General features: G+C 36.0%; 1 protein-coding gene across 1 annotated transcript in view; it reads left to right on the top strand.

The window, feature by feature from the left end:
• The window catches only part of DGKB (diacylglycerol kinase beta), a 723,782-nt gene that overhangs the window by 687,245 nt on the left and 11,676 nt on the right, over positions 1-24,861 (top strand). The window contains 2 exon segments of the mRNA XM_047695654.1: positions 1,947-2,067; positions 3,326-3,386. Of these exon segments, the coding sequence (XP_047551610.1) occupies positions 1,947-2,067; positions 3,326-3,386 (182 nt within the window).

The following is a 24,861-nucleotide window of genomic DNA, read 5'->3' as shown; positions in this document are numbered from 1 at the left end:
ACACATCTGGGGTATTAGTGCTTGCCACAGTGTAGTTTTCTGGTTGACATATATCTAAGAAATGCGTATATTAACACCCAGGCTATAGAGCCAAGTACATTTTAGTGCGGGCTACAGCTGAAAGAATATGTTTCCATTCCTTGTCCATCTGTTCTTGGCAACATAAATTTAAACTAGAAACACAGAATAAGTTTCATGAGAAATAAGTCTAAATAGGGTTTAGAACAGTAAGGTGAATGCTCTAAGTTATTATGACTTGTTAATATTTGATTTTGTAGCTAGAATGTTGTGTTGAGTTGGAGAAATCTCACCCTGCAGCTATAGCTTCAAGTTTTAAAAAAAATAATAGTTGTGGGTTGTTTTTCGTTTGTTTGTTTGTTTATCAGTTCATTTAAAAAAATACTGTGGCTTGGTCACTCTTTCTGTTTTAAGGGCTTATATTCGCCAATGATCATGAGCCCAACGAACTTTGAGATTTCAGAGTGTTTAATTGCTATACACTTGAACTACACTAAAAATGCATCATCTATGTTTGTGAGCTCCATGCTGAAATGGATTCATTAGTGGGGAATGAGGGTTTTCCAAATGGACTCCACAAAACACACACGTGCTTGTTTTTCTGCAAGTCTGTCTTCAGCTATGACCAGCTATTATATTAACATCTTGTAAAATCATCATGTATCACCCACTCTGTGCTAAAATTTCCCTTTTTCTGCTACTAAAATAATACTAAGCTGTTTATTTGCATTTGAAAATACATGGGAATACATGAGAATACTAAAATATAATAAAGTCATATGTGTGCATCTGGAATTTTGCCTCCCTCTCAAGAGTCTGGCTATCTGAGCTAAATAGGTAAGCTGTGTCAGGGCTGTGTGTCAGAGCTGGACTCTGTGGGATTCCTCTGATTTGAGGGCAACTTCTGCTTCTCACTGAGCAAAAGTCTTCAGGTTGGGAAGGGACCTTGAAGCTCACCTCTTTCCCTATATAAGAAGCATTTATATAATTTTGAAGCCTCGTTTTCTTATATGGTTGATTTATCAAATATAACATAGTGCTTATATGTCAAAGTTGTTGGGTTCAGATTTTGGCTCTGTGACTTCCTAGGTATGTTAATATGAATAAATTAGTTAGCTTCTCCAGTGTTCAGTTTCTCTGTCTGTAAAAGAGAATAATCATATTTACCTTCAGTTGGTTTTAAAGGGAAGCAAATTAGATGATAAAGTGATTAGTCCAGTGATGGGAACTACTTAGTAAACATTCATTAAGCAAAAGCTATTACTATTAGTGTCTTTCTACTGTCCTCTGTTAGAAAAAATAATTGCGCTGGGCTAATTTTCTAGGTGGCTCCCAAATAGTATTTTAGTAGTATATTTCTTATCATCAGAAAAACATCTCATGAAACTAATACTGTTTCTTGAACTTCTGCACAAAGTTACCTATAACTATGGACAAGTCACTTGATGATTTAGAGACTCAGTGTTCTTATCTCTAAAGTGAGAAACTTTAATTCCATGAGCTCTAGGGTCTTTTGTTCGAGTAATTTAACAAAATCATGTTTGACAGCATATCCTCATACTTTATTTATAGCGTTGAAATGTGTATTTGCTGCCAAATGTATAAACGTTCCATATATACATGTGGAATAACATTAAGTTTGTTGATGTTAAAAACTACTGGTATATTTTTTGGCATTATTTGGCTCCGAATTCATTCTTCCCATTTTGTTTTAGATCAAGTTGACAGCCGATCTTTTCCCACAGCACCTCGAGGTTTAGTTAAACTGAGAGCTTTAGACGTAGGCCATCTTTTTCATTACTTTCAGACTCCAAGCAAGCTTTCTTTGTCAAGTAGCTTTCATTTTTCATCTTTGTAATATCTAATGGCAGTAAATTGTGCACATATGGATCTCTACTGTAACTTACAAGGCTTCTGTTTTCTTTCAGATCTGAGTGATCAGCTGCTGGAGGTGGTTGGCTTAGAAGGAGCCATGGAGATGGGACAAATCTACACCGGACTGAAGAGTGCTGGGCGAAGGCTGGCACAGTGCTCCTCTGTGGTCATCAGGTAGTTTTTTCTCTATAATTGAGAAAGGGGGTTGACATGGTATAAGTGCAACCTAATGAAAAGTATCCAAGACTCTGATAATAACATCTGTCTTATCTGTGTCTCAAATTACCAGTAATTAATACTGATATATTTCCACATAATGGGAATTGGCAGATTTTACAAAGTTTTGGTTAGCTATTACTTATCAGGTTTGAAATTTGATGTTCCCTTAGTCAGACCATGGATACAAATCTAACATATAAACTTCATCCCCTGTAAAATGGTTCCCACACAGTTCAGTCTGCTGAAGCATAGAAGGATCTACCGGGTACATTGCCCAATGGAAACACTGTTGAGGCACCATTAACTTAAATTCTTTCATAGACTAAAGTGCACTGTTGTTTCTATAAAACTAAATAATCCATTTATTGTGAAGTAAGATTGTATATGTGTATTCAATTTAAACCTTTTTAAGAAACACTTTTCCAAGAATAAATGGAACAAGATGGGATTGGGAGGGAGACAAAACCCTAAGAGACTCTTAATCTCACAAAACAAACTGAGGGTTGCCAGTGGGAGAGGGGTAGGAAGAAGGTGGTGGGGTTATGGACATTGGGGAGGGTATGTGCTATGGTGAGTGCTGTGAAGTGTGTAAGCCTGATGATTCACAGACCTGTACCCCTGGGGCTAATAATACATTATATGTTTATTAAAAAAATAAAAAAATTATTAAAAAAAAGAAACATTTTTCCAGAATTTTACCTTTAGGGAAAAAAAGTCTACTTTGACCCAACAGTGAAACCATTGGGTTTATAGCACAGATATAGTTGGTGTTACTTATGTGAAAATGTTGATACTGGACAATCTTAGACATCAAACACCTTTCCTTCAGGTTTGCAATGTTTTCATGAAAACGAGGAGGCTCTTTTGGCTATAGGAATTCCAATTATATCATTATATCATTAAACATAAGCCCCCCAAAATAAATAAAAATAATTTAAGAATTATAAAACCATAAACCCGTATTTTTCTTTTGGCATCCATAATGTTTTTTTAATCATCACGTTTACCAGGAAGCTCTTAATATTCCTGTGACCAAGGTACCCTTCAGGGTACTCATTCATATTCAAGAATTGAAGTCCCTTTCAGGAGAGATCAATTTAGAGCCAGCTTTTACCATCTTTGCATTCCCTGGTCTCATCATCTTATATCTTACATATAGTCTGTTGTGTAAAGTTTTTCAGTGTTATACTTAAAATGAAATATTTTCCCCCAGGACTAGCAAGTCTCTGCCAATGCAGATCGATGGGGAACCATGGATGCAGACCCCGTGCACAGTGAGTACAGAGTAGTTGAAAGGCTATGTCACTTCATTTTTGCTTTCCAAATATCATGTACTTCTATAGCTAACTAATCACATACTCCTGTAACTAAATAACCACAATACCTAAGCTTTTGATCTGTCACCGAGTACCTTTTCCTTTTTATTATTGATGTGACAGAGCTATTGTTTTCAGGTTTGGGGCATTATATGCCCTTGGCAATGTTTTAACCTTTGAATGTTTGTGTTAGTCTATGTGCAGCTTTTAGATATCATAGATCAATTATAAACTCTGGAACTAATCAAAATTTTAAAAATGCTTTAAATCTTTCTTGTACTTGTTTCCGATCTCCTTATGAGAAAATTTTTTATGGGCCTTCAGACATGAGTCTCCCCGAATCATTATCCATCTGTTCTTTTACCTCCATTTGGGGATTTGAGGGCATCCCTCTTTGTAGAAAACTCCCCCATCATTGTTTTCTCCAGAATAAGATATTATTTAAGTCAGACATTTAGACGCCCCCCACAAAATTCCAATTTCCATTTGTAGAGTGAATCATTTGATTTACATATTAAAAGTTCACCTTGGCTGCTTTGTAGAGAATGGATTATACTGAGTAGCCCCTGGGACAGAGTCTCACAGAGTAGTCTCGGCTTGAGCACAGATAGTGACAGAGAGGAGGATAAATTTGAGCTACTTTCTGGAATCGGACAAGAATAATTTGCTATTGAGTTCCCCTGGGGCTGAGAGAAAGAGATGAATCCAGGTCAGCTCTTACATGTGAATGATGACGCATTTACTGCGTAGTTAAGATTGGGAGGGCAACCAGTTAGGGAGTGAACAGGGGGTCTTAATCTTAGACTGGTATGAGCATTGTGCTAAGTGCTGGTGTTATGCATAAGTTTGGTTTTTTTTGTTTTGTTTTAAGTTGAAATATAGTTGGCATACAAGATTGTATTGGTGTATTAAATAGTCACATTGACATTAAATAATGGATCTCATCATTTTTCAGATGGAGAAAACAGAGGCTTTGAAAGGCTCCATAACTTACTCAAGGTCAGATAGGTAGCAGAAATGGAACTCAAACCCAGGACTCTTTAAGGCCCCTTCTCTTGACCACTAATTTAAACAGATTTAGCTCCAGATTCCAACCAGTGCAGTGTAGCACATAAAAGGGAACTTTTAATTTTACCTTTCCAGTGGTTTTACTCTAAAGTTATTGGCTTCTTCTTTGTGTACAGCAGATAGATATCACCTTTTGTTTATTCCTAGCATATTCTTTTTAGTATATTCCTAGTATATTGTTTTAGCTCTTTGAACCCCAAGTTTGCAAATCTGTTAATTCTCTAATAATCATGTAAAACAGACTTGTTTTAAATATCTGTTGATTGACTACTTCCTGGGCTTTCTGCTGTCTTTGTGCTTGGTTCCAAATAGCTTTAAAAGGATTCCTGTTCTCTCTTTTCCAGCGTGTAGATACTCACATCTTGTCTGTTATTCTTCATGCTCCCAGTGACACTTCTGAGTTCATGTTTATACTCTCACCAATGTTGAAAGTATTGTTACTGTTGCTACAAGTGGTGGTAACAATGGTGGTGGTGGTGGTGGTGGTGGCGGTGTGTTAAGGCTTTGGTGATGTGTGCTGATGCTGGTGGTTGGGATGAACTGGTGGAGTTGCTGTCGATGGTCGTGGTGATGCTGGTGATGGTGTTGTTGTTGGTGGTGGTGGTGGTGGTGACGCTGGTGATGGTGGTGGTGTTGGTGGTGGTGGTGATAGTGGTTGTGACACAGGATGATAGTGGGGGCTAGTGGCAGTATTGTCTTTAATGAAAGGTGAGTTTTCATCAGCTTGGTTCACAAGAGAAAAAATAAAAAACATCTTCCACAAAGACTCTGTATTTTTTGGATTCTTCTCAGGACGAAAGGAAGTTTCTTCCTTTGTCCATGTTTTAAATCCAGAAGGATTTAGTGGTAATAGTAATATCTAACATGTAGTAAGCTCTTAATTTGTGCCATGTACAGTGTGAGACACTTGACCTGTATTGACACATTTAGTTTTCACAAAAACCCTATGATTAGTTTCACTTTATGGATAATGCAACTGAAGCAGACAAAGGTCAAATAGTTTGCCTGATTCCATACAGATGAAAAGTGGCGGCATAGAAATTAAAATGCAAGTAGTCTGGCTCCACAGTCTTACTCCCCACCGTGGATCTCAACCTGTGAAGGCCTGGGGCCTCTGCTGGAGTGTGACTTCTGATAAATCACTTACTGTCTTTTCCAGCTTTAAAAAGTCTATGTCTATGAAAATCTACTGTTTTAGAATGAGATTCAGTTTATTTTACGCAAGCACTTCTAAAGATACTTTTGTTAACTTATCTTTCAATTAGTAACAAGATACTTAATTTGCCTGTTAATTATCATGATCTATGCAATTGTTAAATTAATAATAATATATATAACTTATATTTAACTTTCTTTCTTTCAGTTCTCTTATTCTTTTAAAACATTTATTCCAGTCTATGGTGGGCCAAGAGCTGTACTAGACTATGGCTCATTATTGTCATTTCACATTCTGGCATACTCTACTTTTCCTAGAACCACATGGAGTTTTGAACTTTAAATTTCACTTTAAATGAAGAGAATGTTTAGTCTTCATAGCATTGGAATGGTTTAGCCAAAGAGTATGTTTGTTTCAATTGAATTAACAAGATGTTTTTTCATATAGAATATCAGAATCTATAGCTGAATTTAAATATCCATTAGCTGATATCTAATTTATGAAGGAATTGCTTTAGATATGTTAGAGCATAGCAGAAGTTCTGTTTTTCTTTAAGTAGAATATATGAAATTGAAAGGCAAATGATAAATGGTCTTGATTCTTATATCAAATGTATTTTTTAAATACATTTTTAAATACATTTAAATTAAATACATTTAATACATTTAAATACATTTTTTTAAATATCAAAGTAATATAAGTTCTGGAGATCAATAGTGGTGATGGTTGCACAGCAAAGTAAATGTGCTTAATGCTATTAAGCTGTATGCTTTAAGAATGGTGAAAATGTTAAATTTTCTGTTATGTATATTTTACCACAATAAAAAGTAAATTAAAAAAAAAAGAACTAAGATAATATTTACCTAGAAATGTCAGCAATCCAGAGTTGAAATATCAGGAAAAGCAAAACCAAGAGCTTAAAACTTTGAATATATACTTAATCAATAGAAATATGTCACGTATTCCTGTGTTCACAGTTTCATAATAGACATTGAATTAACAGAGAATGGACTTTGGCCATATAACTATTGGCCATGTTAACAAACATGTCAGTCTAAAGAGACAATTCCAGAAGACTTTATATTAAAATAGTTCAAGAAGACACTTTCTTCAGGCTGGACTCCAGAGCCTAATTATTGTCCCCTTTTTGTCTTCTTGCTCCACAGTGCTTCTTCCTAAGCATATCAAACATACTGATTCTTTTATCAATATGTCTCTATCATGGGGAAGAAAAGAAAAAAAAAGGCAGCTTGGGGAGGAGGGAAGAGATATGGGAAGTCATAAGCTAGGTCGGATTTCATTTTGTATCCATTCATTACAAGTGATGGGTGCCCAGTAAAGTTTTGTGAAGTTAGGAGATGCCTTACTAAGCCACCTATATACCTAAAATGGACTCATCACCTGCCTCTCACCCTCACCCCCCCCCAAACATATGCTGACTTCTTATATTCCAAAATGCTCCTCCCTTTACCATCCTGAGTTAGTGAAGCGGTTATGTACCCAGTGTTTCCTAAGCTAGGAATCTGAGAGCCATTCTAAACTTCTCTCCATACCCTCAAATTCAAATACCGTGTCCACCTATTAATACGACATTTTTCTGGAATCTTTTCTTTTCTTCAGTCCCCATGACCTCTGTCCTCGATTTGGCCTATTTCATTTCTCTCACACTCCTGGCAATAATCACATCAATATTTCCCCATCTCCATTTTTTTCCCCATATAAATCTTTTCTTTACCTTTCTACCAGAATGATCATGATAAAATACTAAGCTCACTATGATACTGTTCTTCTTAAAATAGCTTAATTTCTTTCTGACAAAATATAATTTGAATCAGGCTTCCTATTTCACCAATATCATCCCCTACTTCCTTTTATCCTCCTCACACACTTCCCTTATGTCCAAATAAGCTTTTCTTCTTCTTTAGTTGATTTATACAACTTAGCTTGAGACTCGTTTCATGTTGCCCCTCCTCAATAAAGCTCTTCCAGAACATTGCCGCTTCCTCTACCCCATTCCTGACCCCAGCTAGTCTGAAAGCCCAGCCTTAGTGCATCATAGCCTTATGCAAGCATTGATGATATTACACTGAAATTATCAACGTATCTGCTAGCTTCTTGATAGATATAAGCTTATTGGGGTCATGCACCATGATTTTGATCATCTTTCTGTCTCCGGAGCATAGCACGGTGCCTTACACATAATTACACTGCCAATGCCAAATGCATTTTGAGTTTGTGAATTTTTTAAATACTTCTCGAGGTAGTATAACAAATTTAAAAAATGCTTTCTACTAAACCTTCTTTCACTGAACATAATGTAGGTTGGCTAGCAATTCATTCACATATTTTCCATATATAAATACATGTAAAAGTTATTTTGAGTTATCTTTATTCATTTCATTCTCAAAGCAAAGAATTTTAATGTATCAAAGAAGGAATACATTCTTAACCTTCGAAACTTTAATCTTCCTGTTTCTTGATATGGTAAAGTTACATTTCTTTGGGCCACTTCTCTCTGCATTATCAAATTTACACATTATATAGACTGCATTCTGTTGCTACTTTGAAATATTAATAGACATATATTTGTTATTACTTGTGATACTTTTATGAAAGTAATGCCTAAGAGGTTGTAGTGGAATATTGCTCTAGGTGTTTCATCTATGATTAAGATGAAGGAAATTCTTGAAACTTTCTTCTGTGTGGTACAGAATGGGAAGGAAGTCATGAACAGATCATAAGCTAGATGGTGAAATGACCACAGATAATATATAAAGATTCCTCAAAAAGGTAGCCGGAGTCAAGGCAACTTCTAGAAAGCATTTACATGTGTTTTTTTGTCTCTTTGCTTTTTTAAATTCACTTCTCAGCACCCTGAACCCACTTGCCCAATCTGTTTCCAAAGTGGAATATCTTCAACACACAACTCAGCCCTGACCTGGGACTCAGCCAATTCCTGCCAAGCCTGGTTGTCTTGCTGCCTTAGGCTTGATCCCTGCTTTTTCTGGGACAGACACTTGGTCATCTAGTGCCCTAAGAGCAATTGGCTCCTCCTGTTCCATTTCTACTGTGGAGGCCATTCTATGAGAAGCTGTTTTCTGACTTGGATGCCAGTTTTTTCCCCTGGCACTAATATCTACTTGACTCAGACGCTGGCTACTTGCCTAGCCTTTGCTTTCACCCTCGCTTAAGAAGACTGGATCTTTTTCCTATTGCTCTGGATGCTGCAGTTATCTGGAGTTTATCTTAATTTTGACTTGTTTTTGCAAAGAGAATATATCCAGCACAACTTTAAAATGCAAAGTCTTTAGAAAGAGGAAGTGTTCTGTTGTCCATTAAAGTTTTATTGATGTTTGTTGTTTTAATTATTAAAAATAATCATAATTTAAAAGTATTATTTATTTATTTATTTATTTTAAAGATTTTATTTATTTATTTGACAGACAGAGATCACAAGTAGGCAGAGAGGCAGGAAGAGAGAGAGAGGAAGGGAAGCAGGCTCTCCACTGAGCAGAGAGCCCAATTCGGGGCTTGATCCCAGGACCCTGGGATCTTGACCTGAGCCACAGGCAGAGGCTTTAACCCACTGAGCCACCCAGGTGCCCCTAAAAGTATTATTTAATCTGAAATCATTAGTTAAATACAAATTAATCTCAGACCAAAGTTTTAGTTTATAAAACTTTTTCACTAGATGAAGGCTGATAGAATCTTCAAGACATTTGAATGTCCCAGTTACATTTGGAGGAAACCGTGGTAATGATGCCTAACATTTCTTGAGTGCTTACCATGAACCAGGTTTTGTTCTGTATGTTTATATTTATTAATTATTTAATCTTCACAAAAGCCCTAAGAAGTCAGTAAGGTTATTACAATCCCCATATTATACATTAAAAACAAACACAGATGATCCAGATAAATTAAGCAAGTCTTCCAAGGCCACACAGTAAGAGGTAGAGCAGGCCACTAGGCTTTAATGCCTTTTTTCTTGATTGTGATGTTTTGCTGCCTCACTCAGTCACTCTTTCGGCCCTTAATGTAGTTCTAATATTAGTAATCTATTACAACTCTGTCATTTATAACAGAATTCAGATTGTTTTCAGCTTATTTACATTTTTCTCTTTAACATATTATTTTTTTACTTCCCAGTATGGCTAAGGCCATCCATCACATTGCTGCCAGAATTACTACTGAACAACAATGATCATTTTACTCCTGGATGTCAAAGTTCAATGACTCCTTTTTCACACAGAATAAAGTTTAAAATCCTTGCAATGGCATTAAATAATTTTCCCCGAGGCTGTCATGCTTCATAGGGACCACTTTCCAGGAGCTTTCTACTCATACTTATTAATTTTGTGCCTAAAATCTCCACTTCCTGTTTTGTGTTTTAGTAATAAACTCATTCTTCAAGCCTCCAAAAAGCATACAAAAAAATTTGTGGTTTCTTCCAGCAATTCAGTAAGACCTGTGGTTGGCATTTCTTTCATTTGAACCTATGTTTATTATTTTGATATATTTATTTTTCCTTTTTATTTAGATTACCTGAAGTAATTATCCTGTCCTATTGGGATATATATATTTTTATAATTTACTACAAAAATCTTTCTGAAAGGCAATGAGATATAAATACATATAAACTAAAAATAAAATTCCTTCTTTCAAAGCCAAGCTTAGCAGCAATTTCCTCATGAAGCCTTTTTAACTCCCCATCTGTCTGAAATATTTGCCTTATCCTTTGTACTTCTGTGGCTGTCTGTTGATATCTTCTTAATGCCATCACAATGCACAGTCTTGTATTTCGGCTATACATATACATATCCAGCTCTTCAGACTTAATTGTAAGCATTTTAAGATTCATTCTTAATTCCCCTTCATAGCTCGCATAGTGTCTTTTACATAATGTGGTTTCTGATGAGATACCCTCAGTCATTTGAATCATTACTTCACAATATGTAATGCATCATTTTCTCAAGCTGCTTTCAAGATTTTTTTCTTTGTCTTTAGTTTTCAATAGTTTGATTTTCATGAGTGTGGGCATGGATTTCTTTGGGCTCATTCTGTTTTAGTTCCTCTGAGCTTCATGAATCTTTAGGTTTATGACTTTGCCAAAGTTTTCAGCCATTACTTCTTCATATATTAATTTAAGACCCACACTCTCTCCTTTCCTTCTAAAATTCTGATGATCTGTTTTAGATCCTTTATGTATTATCTTGTAGATCTCTGAGTCTGATATATTTTTTTCTTTCTTCTTTGTTCTTTCTGTTGTTTGTACCAGATAAAGTTTATTCATCTATAGTCAAGTTCACTTTTCCTCTTTCATCTCTGTTCTGTTCTTGAGCCCATCCAAGTAATTTTTGTTTTACTTAAGTCATTGTATTTTTCAGTTGTTAAATTTCTAACTGGTTCCTTTTTTTGATACCCTCTATTTCTCAGCCGGTAGTTTCTATCTTTCCTTTCATTTCAGGAGTACCTATCATTACTTTTTGGAGCACAGTTTAGTAGCTGCTGTAAGGTCCTGTGTGGCAACTCTAACACTTGGATCATCCCAGGGTTTGCATCACTGGCTATCTTTCCCCTTGTGAGTTTTTGAGATTTTCCCAGGTCATCATATGTTGAGAAATTCTGAGATGTATGCTGAACGTTTTAAATATCATGTTATGAAACTCCGGGTTTTGTTTAATTCGTATGGGGAATGTTGGTTTGTCATTGTTGTTGCTATTTTAGTAGGTCATTGATCCAGTTAGGTTCAGGTCACAAATCCTGAGCTGCTTCCTGTGAGTTTCTAATGTCAGTTCAACTTTCAAAGTCTTTGCAATGTTATTCAGATTCATTCTACATGTACAAAATTCATAGGCTGGTGTGGAACCTGGGTGGTGGTCCACCCCCTATTTTGGTTCTTTAAGCTGGCAGTATGCTTCTTAAGGACAAATCTATGCATACACAGCTCAAGGGTAAACTCGGGAGATTGTATGCAAATTTAAGGAATAGCTTTTTTGTGTTCTCCCTCTCCTCCAAGATCTCTGGCTTGGAAATGTGAGAGGGAAAAAAAAAAAAAAAAGAAAACTCATCCCTAGTTCAGTGGCACTTTATGCCCGGGTTTCCTTCTCCAGCCTACCTGCTATCATTTGCTTTCGGGATCCTCAGATACTTGCTCTAGTCTATGTGGGATTTGTGGTTGCCGTTAGTGGGAGATACAGGATGGAGTTTGCTTGCTCCTTGACTAGAACTGAAACTGTCACCAACTCTCCTTAGGTGTTATTGTGTATGGCTATTTTGAGATCTGGCTGAATTGTCCCCACCAAGTTGGCATATTATTTGTCAGAAGTACTTATCTGCCAGCTTGGAGACTTCACAGCAAAATCCCCATTTCTTACCCCCCCCCCGAAAAAAGCTAAATAAGTCTAAGAAATGCACTAAACTTTGAATCTTAAATTTTATTTGTTGAGAAAACATCATAAATTATTTTTCCATTCTCATGTCCTGCATTTAAGTAGTTAAGACAGCATTTACCTTATTTGATTGAAAATAATGGATCAAAAAGACGCAGTTTTCCTACTTACCTGTAAGGGTAGAGTTTTCAGTGTTTCTCTAAGCTAGTAATGAGGTGGATGGCTGCATGAGATACGTTTTTTAGATTACTTTGTAGGAGAGCATATATTAAGACTCTTGCAGATGAGCTATATGGCTGTATGGGGGGCTTATATATGGAGGTGTGGTAAGGTCACCGAGCAGAGTTCTAAGACCGGTTCTGTTCCTAACTTGTTTTTCTACTCCCAAACTGGTCTTCAGTTGATTAACCCTGTTTGCCTAAGGAAAAAAAGTTCAAAGAGGAGGAAATACGTCTCTGAAGCTTTCTGTAATGCATAGTGTTGAGTCAAGGAGCCTAAGTGTCAAACAGGCAGCCAGCCAATGAGACTCCCCGGCACTTTGACTTTCTCTAGCAGCCGTAACCACAGCAAACAGCGTAGGACATTTGTGTTGAGAAGCAAAATAAACCCTTTTAAGAAAGGATTGTTTTAATGACCCTCTCAGCCCACTTGTAAAGTTGAATACCATGACCATATTTTCTACTTGGGAATACCATTTAAATGAGCATTTCACATTATATTATATTGGAAGATACAATAGTACTTAATGGAATGCTTTTCTCCATAGTTTTTGTGCCCAAACATCTCTTGATTGCTAGAGAAACAACAAATATGGGTAAAGGCAAATTGTGCATGGAGTGTTTCTTGACGAGGAGCTACTAAAACTTAACAATAAACCATATATGAGGATATCTATGAAGAAAATGGGGCAAATTTAGGAAGTAGGAAAATAGCTAAAATGGGCTTATCACTATGGTAGGTGGATCCCTTTATACCTACTACCTAAATTAACTGATCATACACCTGGGAACTAAAAACAGGCTAGAAGTTAAATAACCTCACCATTCTTTTATTATAGACTCACAACCATTTTATTAAAACTTCTGTATATTAGCTTTTTATCTGAAACCTATTGTAAGTTTAATATTTTAAAAGTTATTTTGAACAAGCTAACATCTACAACTGAAATAGTAACCTTTTCTAGCACTGAGGCAGAAATTTAGTGTAGTCTAGGGTTAAGAATATTTTTCACTTCCTGAAAGCAGTGTTTTATGGGATTTCCATGAGGAGGGAGGGGAAAAAACTGCTTAGGAAGATAACCATGTGAAATAACTATATTCCAATGGATAGAAAACAAGACTAAAGGCCAGAGTCCAGAGTTTCATATTTGTTATATCAGCGACCTCTGGACTTCAGAGAATTACTTAATCTTCTTGAAACTATTTCCTTATTCCTAAAACTAGCTACCCACAAATTGCAAGGTAGTATTGAAAGGTTGTTGAAAATTATTATACACCACATTTTCAACACTATAAGTATTATTTGATGGTGTATATTAAGTATTGTTATTTTTAATAATGCACTTGAATTTTCTTCTTTTTTATTATTCAGACTAGCTTCCCTGTGATCTTGAGTCATACACGGAAAAAAGTTAAACCAATGTAATTTTCTGGTGGGACAAAATTGAAATCTTTTTGAGATTTGGCCATAGCATTACAGAAAATGTAGCAGTGACTTTTTTTGTTTTCCCATAATCATTTACAGATAAACTCATATTGGAAAAGGGTATTTCACCATAACATTTAACATCTTTAATTATTACCTTAAGGGAAAATTATATTAAAACTCATCCAAATAGAATAGCATTGTGAAAGTTATCTGCAAGTTTACCTAACTCTTGAATCTCTTAAGACTCTTGCATTAAATTGATTAACTTTAAATAGTATTAAATAATATTAAATGCACCAGATTGATTTTTTAGAAATTATTCTTGTTTTGAAAATTTAATAAAATATTTTCTCATTAGAAATTATACAGCTATTGTAACTTGGCACGTACTTGTTGACTTTGTAAACACACTATCTTTAAAGAATCTTAAGCTGCTTTAATGGCTTACTTTAGAAGGGGATGGGCAAAGAGAGAGAGAGGGAGATCAACCAAGCAAGAGACTATTAACTATAGAGAACAAACTGTTACTAGAGGAGGTGGGTAGGGGGAGGGATGAAATAGGTGATGGAGATTAAGAGTACACATATTGTGATGAGCACTGACTCATGTACAGAATTGCTGAATGACTATATTGTACACAGGAAACTAAGCTAACACTGTATGTTAACTATACTGGAATTAAAATTCAAAAATTAAAAAAAAAAATTCTTTCTTCCACTGCCTCTATCCCCTGCTCATGCACATGCATGGACTCTCTCTCTCTCTCTCTCAAATAAAGAAATAATAAAGTGAATAATTTTTAACCAAAGCCAAAAGGAAAAAAAAAAAAAGGCAGATGGGCAAAGCAGACAAGGGAACATGGGAACATCTATAGTTTTAGTGATGGAGGAAAAAGAGTAACCCGTAAATTATCAGTAGGAAAATGTTTAACAGGTATATGTAGATAATGAATATTTCCTTGATGTACCTGCAAATTGCATTTTGCGTAATATTTAAATACAGAAGAGGGATAAATGTTAAGGAAGGAAATACCACCATTTGCTATTTAATGAGTTGAAATGTAGACCCTCTGAAAAATAGAAAATTAACAGTATTCTTCCATCATAAAATATATTTGAGTAAGCAGACTGCTGTTCTAGTAGCTATATTTTTTAAGGTGTGAGTGATAGTGAGATTCCAAATGCAGTTAAATAAAACATAAACTAAAAGCTTCTTTTACTTAAGACTTCATTGGTAAAAGCTTTTGCATAAATTTGCATTTCCAAGCCTTTTTTTTTTTCAAAGACTGGCATGTTAATGTTTAGTTGGGCATTATTTTTTGTGTTCCCCTGTTACTTATGCATTAATTAGTTTTGTTTACCTGTGCATAATTTTTCCTAATTTCACAACAGTTGTTGTTTTTGTAATTGACAATGCAATTTACTGCATGTGTGCATTCTGGCCCCCAAACAAGAACGTTAAGGTGTAAAGCACCAATCTCTTCATTTCAGATTGTTAAAAAAAAAGGATTGGTTGTGACTAATTTCCAATTAATTTGCAGTGGTTATGGGGAACAAAACAATTGCACCTACTAATTAAACTTTAAAATATTCCAAAGTGTCATCTTTAGGTGTCTGTGGAATATATAATTTCCATTTTGGTTCATTGCTGGATCTGTAACACCCATGAGCTTGACAGCTCTATTAATTTAAAGGCTTGGTTATACCTATTAGTACAAAACATGGAAAAAAATACCATTAATCATTTATTTTAATTTTGCAGCTCTGTCATTTTCTCAGTATGTTTTAAAATTATGATGACACCATAACGTGCACAAATCGACCTGGATGAAGGGGAAACAGATCACACTACTTAGGGGAGATGCTGAAGTACATTATTAGAGCTTAATTAATGCCAAACTGATTAGATTTGATTGCATTTTGCGCTAAAATATTTTAAAGAATTTTTCTTACCATATTATATTTTAAAAGTTATCCCAAACATTATGTTTACAATTGGACTTAAATTTTTTGTACTTCTTTTCTTGAGTACACTCAACCTAAATGCTGTGAAATAAACCTAAATTGTTCTTTCATTTTGCATGTTGAAATCTGAATTAATCTAGTTATTGGTTTAAATTTAGAAAAGTTTATTTCATTTCAGTTGATAGTATCTCTCGTATTGATATGCTTTGATAATAACTCCTAACCCAAATTGGCCACAATGTCCAAAAATATAAAAGATCAAAAATTGAAATAAGAAATATACTAAATATGCAAGACCTTATGCATTTCTACTGATGTGATCCAGGATTGTTAGACATGCTAAAAATGATCAAATTGTATGCACTTAGACTTTTGTCATTAGATTTTAAGAGAACCAGTAGTTATTTTATTTATATCTATGTCTAGTTAAAAATTGAAAATCCTCCTTTAGACAGGGTTTTTACTAGTATCTCCTAATTGCTTGGTGTCATCAAACTAACTATATAGATTTGATTTCTTTCCTTCCAGAGCACTTAGAGGTCTCTCTTCTGTTAGATACAAACTATGGAATCACAGGGCCTAACTTTTCTCCCACATTTGCTTTGGGATCATATCTTATCTGGCTATTCATTTCTTTTGACTTTATATGTTAGAATTAGAAAATATGGATAATATAATCTAAGTTTTTCCTCAAAAGGCAACATACTGTAGTGTTAAAAGTTCTAAGAGTAAGACTTCTTATCCACTAATAGAGAACAGGGTCCAGTGTTTCATAGAGATACTCTCTGGATGGCTTAACAATTTCAAACAGAAATTTGAATTTAAAAAATTCATAATAAAAATACACTGAGTATAATACTATTTGTTTTTATTTTCTTGAATATTCAGAACATAATTACACATATTTTATTTGAGAAGACTTAGGAAATTTAAAAAATTTTAACATATTACATTGACTTATATACATGACAATTCCACAGGGTGAATTAAATAGATCTTATGAAAGATGATTTTCAAATCAGTAAATCAGTGAACTAAGAATACAACTATTTCATCTAAGCCATATCAGGAATATCAGTAACTTGTTTTTTTCATTCAACAAATGTTTATTGAATTTCTTCTCTAAGAAGGTACTAATATTTTGCCCTAGTGTTACAATGGAGAGAAAACAAAATAAACAATGGTTTCTGAACTCATTGTGGATATAAATTACTCAGACAATCACACAAAATTTCAGTAATGATGCAAAGTCTGTGAGTGAAAGTTTTGTGGTACTATGAGCTGGGATACTGTGATATTATGAGCGGGTATAAAAGTGGGACTCAACTTTGGAGGTCTAAGAAGACTTTCAAAGGAACTCAGAATAGGCCTGGGAACTAAAGGATGGGGAGCATAGAACTAAACATAAAAGGAGGGAAGAGTGTCCTATGCAGAGGGAGCTACACGAGGTAGGAGAGATCATGTGTACAGGGATCTGAAAGATGACCTGATGGATGTGGGTGGAACAGAAGGAAAGGGGGGGAGTCAGAGCTGCAGGACCTTGATGCCCACTGGAAGGATGGTAAACTTTAGCTTAAGAGTCAGTGGAACTATAAATAGAGTTTAAGCAAGAGAGTGTTGTGATCAGAGATGCATGGTGATAAGGTCATTATGGGTGGAAAATTGATTGGTAGGGAAGCCAATAACCACTGAGGAGACTTCTGCAATTGTTTAGACCCTAGCATGGTGGAAGCAGAAAGACAAAAGTTAGGAGGTACAGAAATTATTTGAGGGATAAAACTGATCAGAATTAGTAGTAATCTGGTTATGGGTATTAAGGAGAAGACACCACAGATAATCCAGATTTCTGGCTTGAACAACTGAGCAAATGATGGAACAATTCATTAAAATAGGAGAATCTGGAAAATAATCAGGTTATTTCATCCCTACTCCAATTTAACTCAGTTATGCTCCCTAATCAATGTCCTAGGCACATTGTTAAGAATGTCAATTATCATTACACTGTGGGATGGCAATTTGTTCTTTTTTTTTAAGATTTTATTTATTTGACAGAGAGAGAGATCCCAAGTAGGCAGAAAGGCAGGCGGGGGACGGGGGCGGGGAAGCAGGCTCCCTGCTGAGTAGAGAGCCCAATGTAGGGCTCGACCCTAGGACCCTGAGGTCATGACCTGAGCTGAAGGCAGAGGCTTAACCCACTGAGCCACCCGGGTACCCCGGCAACTTTTTATGGATGTCAGAATGTTTGTTGGATTACCATGAAGTAGTTTAACATTGGTGAGAAGCTCTTTCAGATCAATGCCATGATGCTCCAGATAGCCAAGGGTACAGCTGAGTGTAGGAATTGGGTCGTTAAAGAGCTATGTTCTCACATATTGTCAATATGAGCTTAATGGTCTCTCCTGGTTTAAAAGGAAAAAAAAAAGATACTTTCTGTGGGTTATTAAATGTCTCACATGGATTTTTTTTTCCTGGTATTTTCTTTGCATGGAAGTGGAGCCTGGAATGTCACTGAAATCCTACCAGGTGCTTCTGGCCTCCTCAGAGAGAAGGCAGATGGCCATAATATGCCATTTCATAATGTCACCCAAGGAATCCCAAAAGCATTGTTGTTTCACATAGATGAGGGATGAAAAAAATGTTTTTTCCATGGAGCTATACATAATTACACTAAAAATAACAGGTTGTATTTATAAGCACATAAATGAAATGTAGAACCTCATTTGGTACTGGCATTGGTCCTATAAAGTAAGTGTACTGTTATTCTCCTTTAATAAACAGATACTGAGGCTCAAAAATGTGAGATCCTAGGGCACGTGGGTGACTCAGTCGGCTAAGCATTCCACTCTTGATTTCAGCTCAGGTCATCATCTCAAGGTTGTGAGTTTGAACCCTGCATCGGGCTCTGCAGTGGGCATGGGGCCTGCTTCAGATTCTCTCTCTCCCTCTATCTCGGGCCCTCCTGTCTTTCCTCTTTCTCTCTCTCACTTTCTCTCTCTCTCTCTCTCTCTCTCCCCTTTTCTCTCTCCCTCTCTCTCTCTCTCCTTGTTTATTTTTTTTTAAGATTTTTATTTATTTATTTGACAAACCGAGATCACAAGTAGTCAGAGAGGCAGGCAGAGAGAGAGAGATGGAAGCAGGCTCCCCGCTGAGCAGAGAGCCCGATGTGGGGCTTGATCCCAGGACCCCGGGATCATGACCCGAGCCAAAGGCAGAGGCTCTAACCCACTGAGCCACCCAGGTGCCCCTCTCTCTCCCTGTTTAAAAAATATATATATATGAGATCCATTTGCCAGTGACTAAGCTGGCACTCAAACTCTTGCCTCCTGTCCCAAGTCCATGATTTTAACCCTAAACTGTGTAAAAAGACCACATAGGAAAAGGCTTACAAAATACTATTTTTAAAGAAAGTATGGTCACAAGTTGTGAATATTATGAATATTCTTTGGCTATAGTCGTGGAGGGGAATTTTTTTTTGTGTTGTTTGTTCTGTTTTTATTTTGGTTTATTTTTTGTTTGTTTGTTGTTTTGTTTTTTCCATATGACCAAAGAATTGGAGAGGGCCTGGGAAAAGTAAAACAGTTACTAGGTTAAGGTCTTGGATATCATTTCTCTGTAGAGACATGGAAATTATAAAAAGATTTTTTAAAATGTTGTTGACCCTCCCTGGCAACCAACATATAACCATAAAATATTTTGGAGAGGAGAGCCAAATTTATATCTTGAAAGAGATTTCAAATCCAGGTATTTCCTTCCTAGTGTAGCCAAAGAGCCTGTCACTTGCAGGAAAAAGTTTCTCTTTTCTCATTACCATACATATTTAAAATTGCTGTGAATTTCATCAGTAAACCTCCTAAAACCCATTTTTAAAGATTTTATTATAAATCTTCACAATAATTTATCTGAATTTGTTGTTAGATCAAAGACTTAAACATTAAACTTGGATATTACTATCATTCCAGAAAATAATGACTAGAATCATAAAGAAGCTGGCACAGGGGTTTTAGAAAATTGTTATGTTTCCATTGTGTTGCTTTTTGGCAGTTATGGACCTGAAAAATATAGCATGCTCTTTATTCCCGCTATCATATGGCTCAGCTACGTGCATGAATTCAAAATGGTTTCCATTATTGGAAGGAGACCATCTTATTCCAGAACCAAGCTAGGTAACTTTGAATGTTCCAGATAATTCCAAAATTAAGCTCTCCCCACAGATATTGTATGGCATTTATTTTTGCTCTTAAAACTCCATTCATTTCTAAGGTAGCTGAATAAATCCAGTGATAATAAACTTCTAAAGGAAGAAGCAGGAAAAGAACATTTTCTTGGTTAGATAGAGGAGAAAATTTTAAAAGAATACTACCTGCTGAGATACTTTCTAAGAATCACAGTATTATTAAGCCCACCCTGGTACAAAGCAATAAAAAGATTGTACATTCGAGCCAAACATAATCAGGTGGTATATTATCAAAACTGGGAAAGTTCACATATATAATTCAGAACTTTGCAAAATGATTTCTGAATGGTAGCACTCCGCATATCAAAGATATGCCATATGAAATTATTTCCACTTTTATCCATCTCCTAGCTATGGTCCCATTAAATCATAACTTTAAATTAAAAATTCTTTCTCCTACTTTATGCCTCATAATTCTAGATGTGATTCTATTTGACTGTAATTATATCAGGGGTCAGCAAGTTATGGCCTTTGGGCAAAATCTGGATAGCTGCCTGTTTCTGTATAGCAAAAGGATTAAGTGGGGTTTTTTTTTATTGCATTTTTTTTATTGCATGGTTGCAAAGGCAAAATAAGGATAGTATTTCATAATTTAAAATTATATAAAATTCAAATTTTAGTTTTCAAACATAACGTTTTACTGGAACGTAGTCACACCTCTTTCCAAGTCGCTGATGGACACTTCTGTGCTACAATAGCAGAGAGGAATAGTTACAGAGGCCCCTTGGCCCACAAAACCTAAAATATCTACCATCTAGCAGAGGATGCTTTACCGGAAATGCTTGCCAAGCCCTAATTACATGAGCACTACCTAAACATCCTACAGCATATAACTCTCAAATATAATTACTTCTAGATTTAGAATTCGTATAAAAGTTCTGTAGCTTGTATCACTGATATGCAAACCCTTGTGATAATCTGGGCCATGACTAGTCTAGATACAAGCCATTGAAGGTCTTGCCTTACTCCATGGAAGAGGAATAGGCCACACTGAAGAGTGGGAATGTTTATTTCTGGTGCTTCTCTCTAGTTTTTCTCCTATCTCTCAGGCTTCTTGTACTCATATTCCTTCCTAGGATATCATTCTCCTGCTTCACCTTTAAATGTCAGCATTCTTCAGTTACGCAGCCTAATATCTGATACTTGTATTTGCCACAGTGTCCTTCAGTAATCTATTCTCGATGGGTGACATTATTATAGGTTCACCCCACCCAAATCTGTCTCAAGACCTGTTCTCCCTTCTGAACTCCAGACCTACATATCCTAAAGGTAGTAAACACCACCTTCAGAATATAACACTCAGCACAGAGTTCGCTAACTTCTGGGTTTCCACCCCTGCCAAAAATGCATCTCATTCTATTAAAAAGAAATCACTACACACTTAGCAAACAAAGCTAAAAGCACAGAAGTCACACTAGAGTTTTTCCATTTTCTAGTACTCCACACATTCAATCATGTCCTATAGATTGTGCCTCCTTAATATTTCTCAAGTGTACCCCCTACTCCATTCCCATTGCCACTGCCACAATTAAAATCCATTTTAATTCTTTCTTAGATTATTATATTAGCCCCCCCCCATTTAATCTCCCTGCCTCTTGTATGGCACCCAGACTCAAGTTTAAAATATCCTGTCTTTTAAGGTTTAGACTTAGGTTTAAAGACTCAGGTTTAAAATATTCTGTCTTTCCACCATGATCTCAATAGCATTGTTTTGTGCTCCCTCTGCACCCTGAGAATATCTCTGTGATACAGTGCATATCACATTCTGCCACTGCGTATGCTGTCATCATTAGAATATAAACACCTTAATTATGTTTTTAAAAATGTCTGTTCAACTTGGAAGCCCAAGCACTAAACTGAAGTAAGCTGGTAGCTAATACATTAACACCAGAGTTAATTAAAGTTGGATAAAAAATTATTTCTTAGCCCTAGGTTTTGGAGGTGAGTATAAGAAGGTGCTGGCCAAGTCTGTCAGTTTGTCAGTGGACTCTTATTGGCCTTATACCTTAGGAAGAGAAATAAAGTGACAAGTATAAATTACAGGGCTTCTTAAATTTAAAGGTGCATACAAATCACCTGGGGGATCTTGCTCCAAAGTAGAAGCTGATTCAAAAAGTCTGGGTTGGGATTGGGGCGTCTGCATTTCTAACAGTGAGGTCAGTTCTCCTGGTCTGTAGATCATGTTTGGAGAACCAGAACACTAGAATGCAAGAGAATTATCTGCAGAGGGATTTTTGTTGTTGTCATTAATTATTTAAATGTTTGTACCAAAATAATGTATGCACACTAAAAAGAAAAAAGCAGAATGTTTAGAATTATAAGAAAAATAAGCTTCTGTCCCATCATTTCTTTGTCACCAGGTCTGTTCTTTGAATTATTTTTTTTCCTGTCATTTACTCTACATCTATAAAAAATATGCTTTGATCTTTTTTTTTCACCTGTTACTTCTAGGTGTATTCTGTTTACTTCATGCACAGAAAACTGGCTTTTAACACTTACATTACTCCATTTAGCTCTCTTACTAACAGTGAATTTGTACTGAGTGATTTCTTTTGTGCCAGGTAACATTCTAAGCATTTTGTGTGCACTGTTTCATTTAGTCCTAATAAGAAACCAGTGAAACAGACACTATTTCAAAGTCTCTATATTATTAATGAGGGAAATGAATGGTAGTTATTTGGCCAAAGTCTCCAGATAGGGAATGGTGGACCCAGGCAGTCTGATTTTTAACAATTATGCTGTTATGCTTCTGAAAAAAGTAATGATTTTATTTAAATCAAAACAAAATATACAATCATTGAGATTATAAAAATGTCAACTGCAGAACCAAATGCTGACACACAATTACATTTTTTCTGTAAAGATTTTGGAATCTCTTTTCTTCCCCCCTCTTTTTTTAAGTCATCATTATGGTAATTCTCATTTTTAAAAATAGATATCAATTTACCTATTGTCCCCGCTCTTGTTCTTTGCTATTTATTTATTTATTTACTTATTTTTAGAGAGTGGAGGAGGGGTGGAGAGGCAGAGAGGCAGAAAGAGAATCTTAACCAGGCTCCATGCCCGTGCAAAGCCTGACGCAGGGCTCAATCTCACAACCGTGAGATCGTGACCTGAACCAAAATCAGGAGTCAGGACTCTTAACTGCCTCAGCCACCCAGGCACACACTCCCCGCACCCCCACTCTTGTTCTTTATATGGAAAAGTCTTTCTTTGGGGGTATCTTTCTAGGTTTCTTCCAAATCTATCATCCTGGTTCTCAGTTGGACCGCCTGTTTGTCGTCGTCGTTGTTTTTAATAGACTTGATTTTTTTAGAGCACTTTTAAGTTCACAATAGAATTGAGGAGAAGTTACACAGATTTCCCGTATACCCCCTGCCTACACATGTGCATAACCTCCCTCACCAAAGTAGTACATTTGTTATAATCACTGCATGTACACTGACCCATGGTCACCCGAAGTCCATAGTTTGCATTAGGGATTCCTCTCAGTGTTGCAGTTTCTGGGTTTGGACATATGTATAATAACATGTGTCTATTAATATTGTATCATAGAGAATATTTCCATTGCCCTAAAACTTTTCATCCTTCTTCAGCTGTAACCCCTGGCAGCCACTATTTTTTTTTACTTCTCCTTAGTTTTGCCTTTTCCAGAATGCAGTAGGTTGGAATCATATGGAACATAGTATTTCCAGATTGGCTTCTTTCACCGTGTAATATATATTTAAGGTTCCTCCATGTCTTTTCATGGCATGATAGCTCATTTCTTTATTAGCATTGAAGGATATTCCATTGTTTGGAACTACCATAGTTGATGTATCCACACACCTACTGAAGGAAGCAACGTGGTTGCTTCCACGTTTTGGCAATTCCGCAAAAAGCAGCGATAAACATCTCTGTGCAGGTTTCTGTGTGAACATGTTTTCAAATCATTTGATTAATATCAAGGAGTGTGATCTGTGGATCCTATTATAACAGCATGTTTAGTTTTATAAGAAACTACTGAAGTGTCTTCCAAAGTGACTGTACCATTTTATCTTCCCACCAGTAATATATGAGAGTTCCTGCTGTTTCACCTCCTTCCAGCGTTTGGTGCTGGCAGTGTGATCCTCTGTTTTGTGAATCTCTTTCTTAGCTCACCCATTGTTTTGCTAGAGAACACCCTCAAAAGTATTTCAAAGGGCATATAGATGGTAAATTCTCTCAATCATTTAACGACTGAAAACGTCTTCATTGTACCTTTGCCTTTAATCAATACATTAACTGAATATAGAATTCTATGATAAAATTAACTTTTCCTCTGGGGTTTGGAGGTATATCTCCATTTTCTTCTAGCACTAATTTTTTTGAGAAACCCGATGCCATGAGACTTTTGGTTTTTGGTAAGTTGCCAGGTTTTCCTCTCAGAGGAAATCTAGAATATTCTTTTTATTCCCGTGCTTTGAGATTTCATAATAATACCTGGCTTGAACTGTACAGGACAGGAATCAAAGTTTCAATTAACAGAAAAAAGAGAAGGTTCTCCAGGGCCATAGCCGGCACAGGGTACAGAGGTGGGAGTTCAGGAGGAATGCCGGCAAGGTTGGAGAGTCAGTTCGCAAACCCAGTTCTTGCATTCACCAACATGAGCTGTGTAACACAAGTTACAGAGCCCATACTGTTGTCATATATTGAAAACTAATGATATTGACACAGACCTCCAAAGGCTGAGGGACGATAAAATTAAAGAATGTAAAAATGATGAAAAAAAATTATGCTTTTACTAGCAGGTCTGAGAACTCCTTGAAAAGAGAACATATCCACCTCTGTTTTAATCATATTAGAATGCTTTTCTGCTCTTTGTTTTTCTTTAATTTATTGAGGTGAATTGACATACAACATCATATTAGTTTTGGGTGTACAACATACTGGTTGGGTATGTATATATATGGCAAAATGGTCACCACGATATCTAGTTAATAATCTGTCTCCTTAC

This window comes from Lutra lutra, chromosome 11 (assembly GCF_902655055.1).
Source record: "Lutra lutra chromosome 11, mLutLut1.2, whole genome shotgun sequence".
Taxonomy (NCBI): Eukaryota; Metazoa; Chordata; class Mammalia; order Carnivora; family Mustelidae; genus Lutra; species Lutra lutra.
This window is presented reverse-complemented; position numbering and strand designations above follow the sequence as displayed.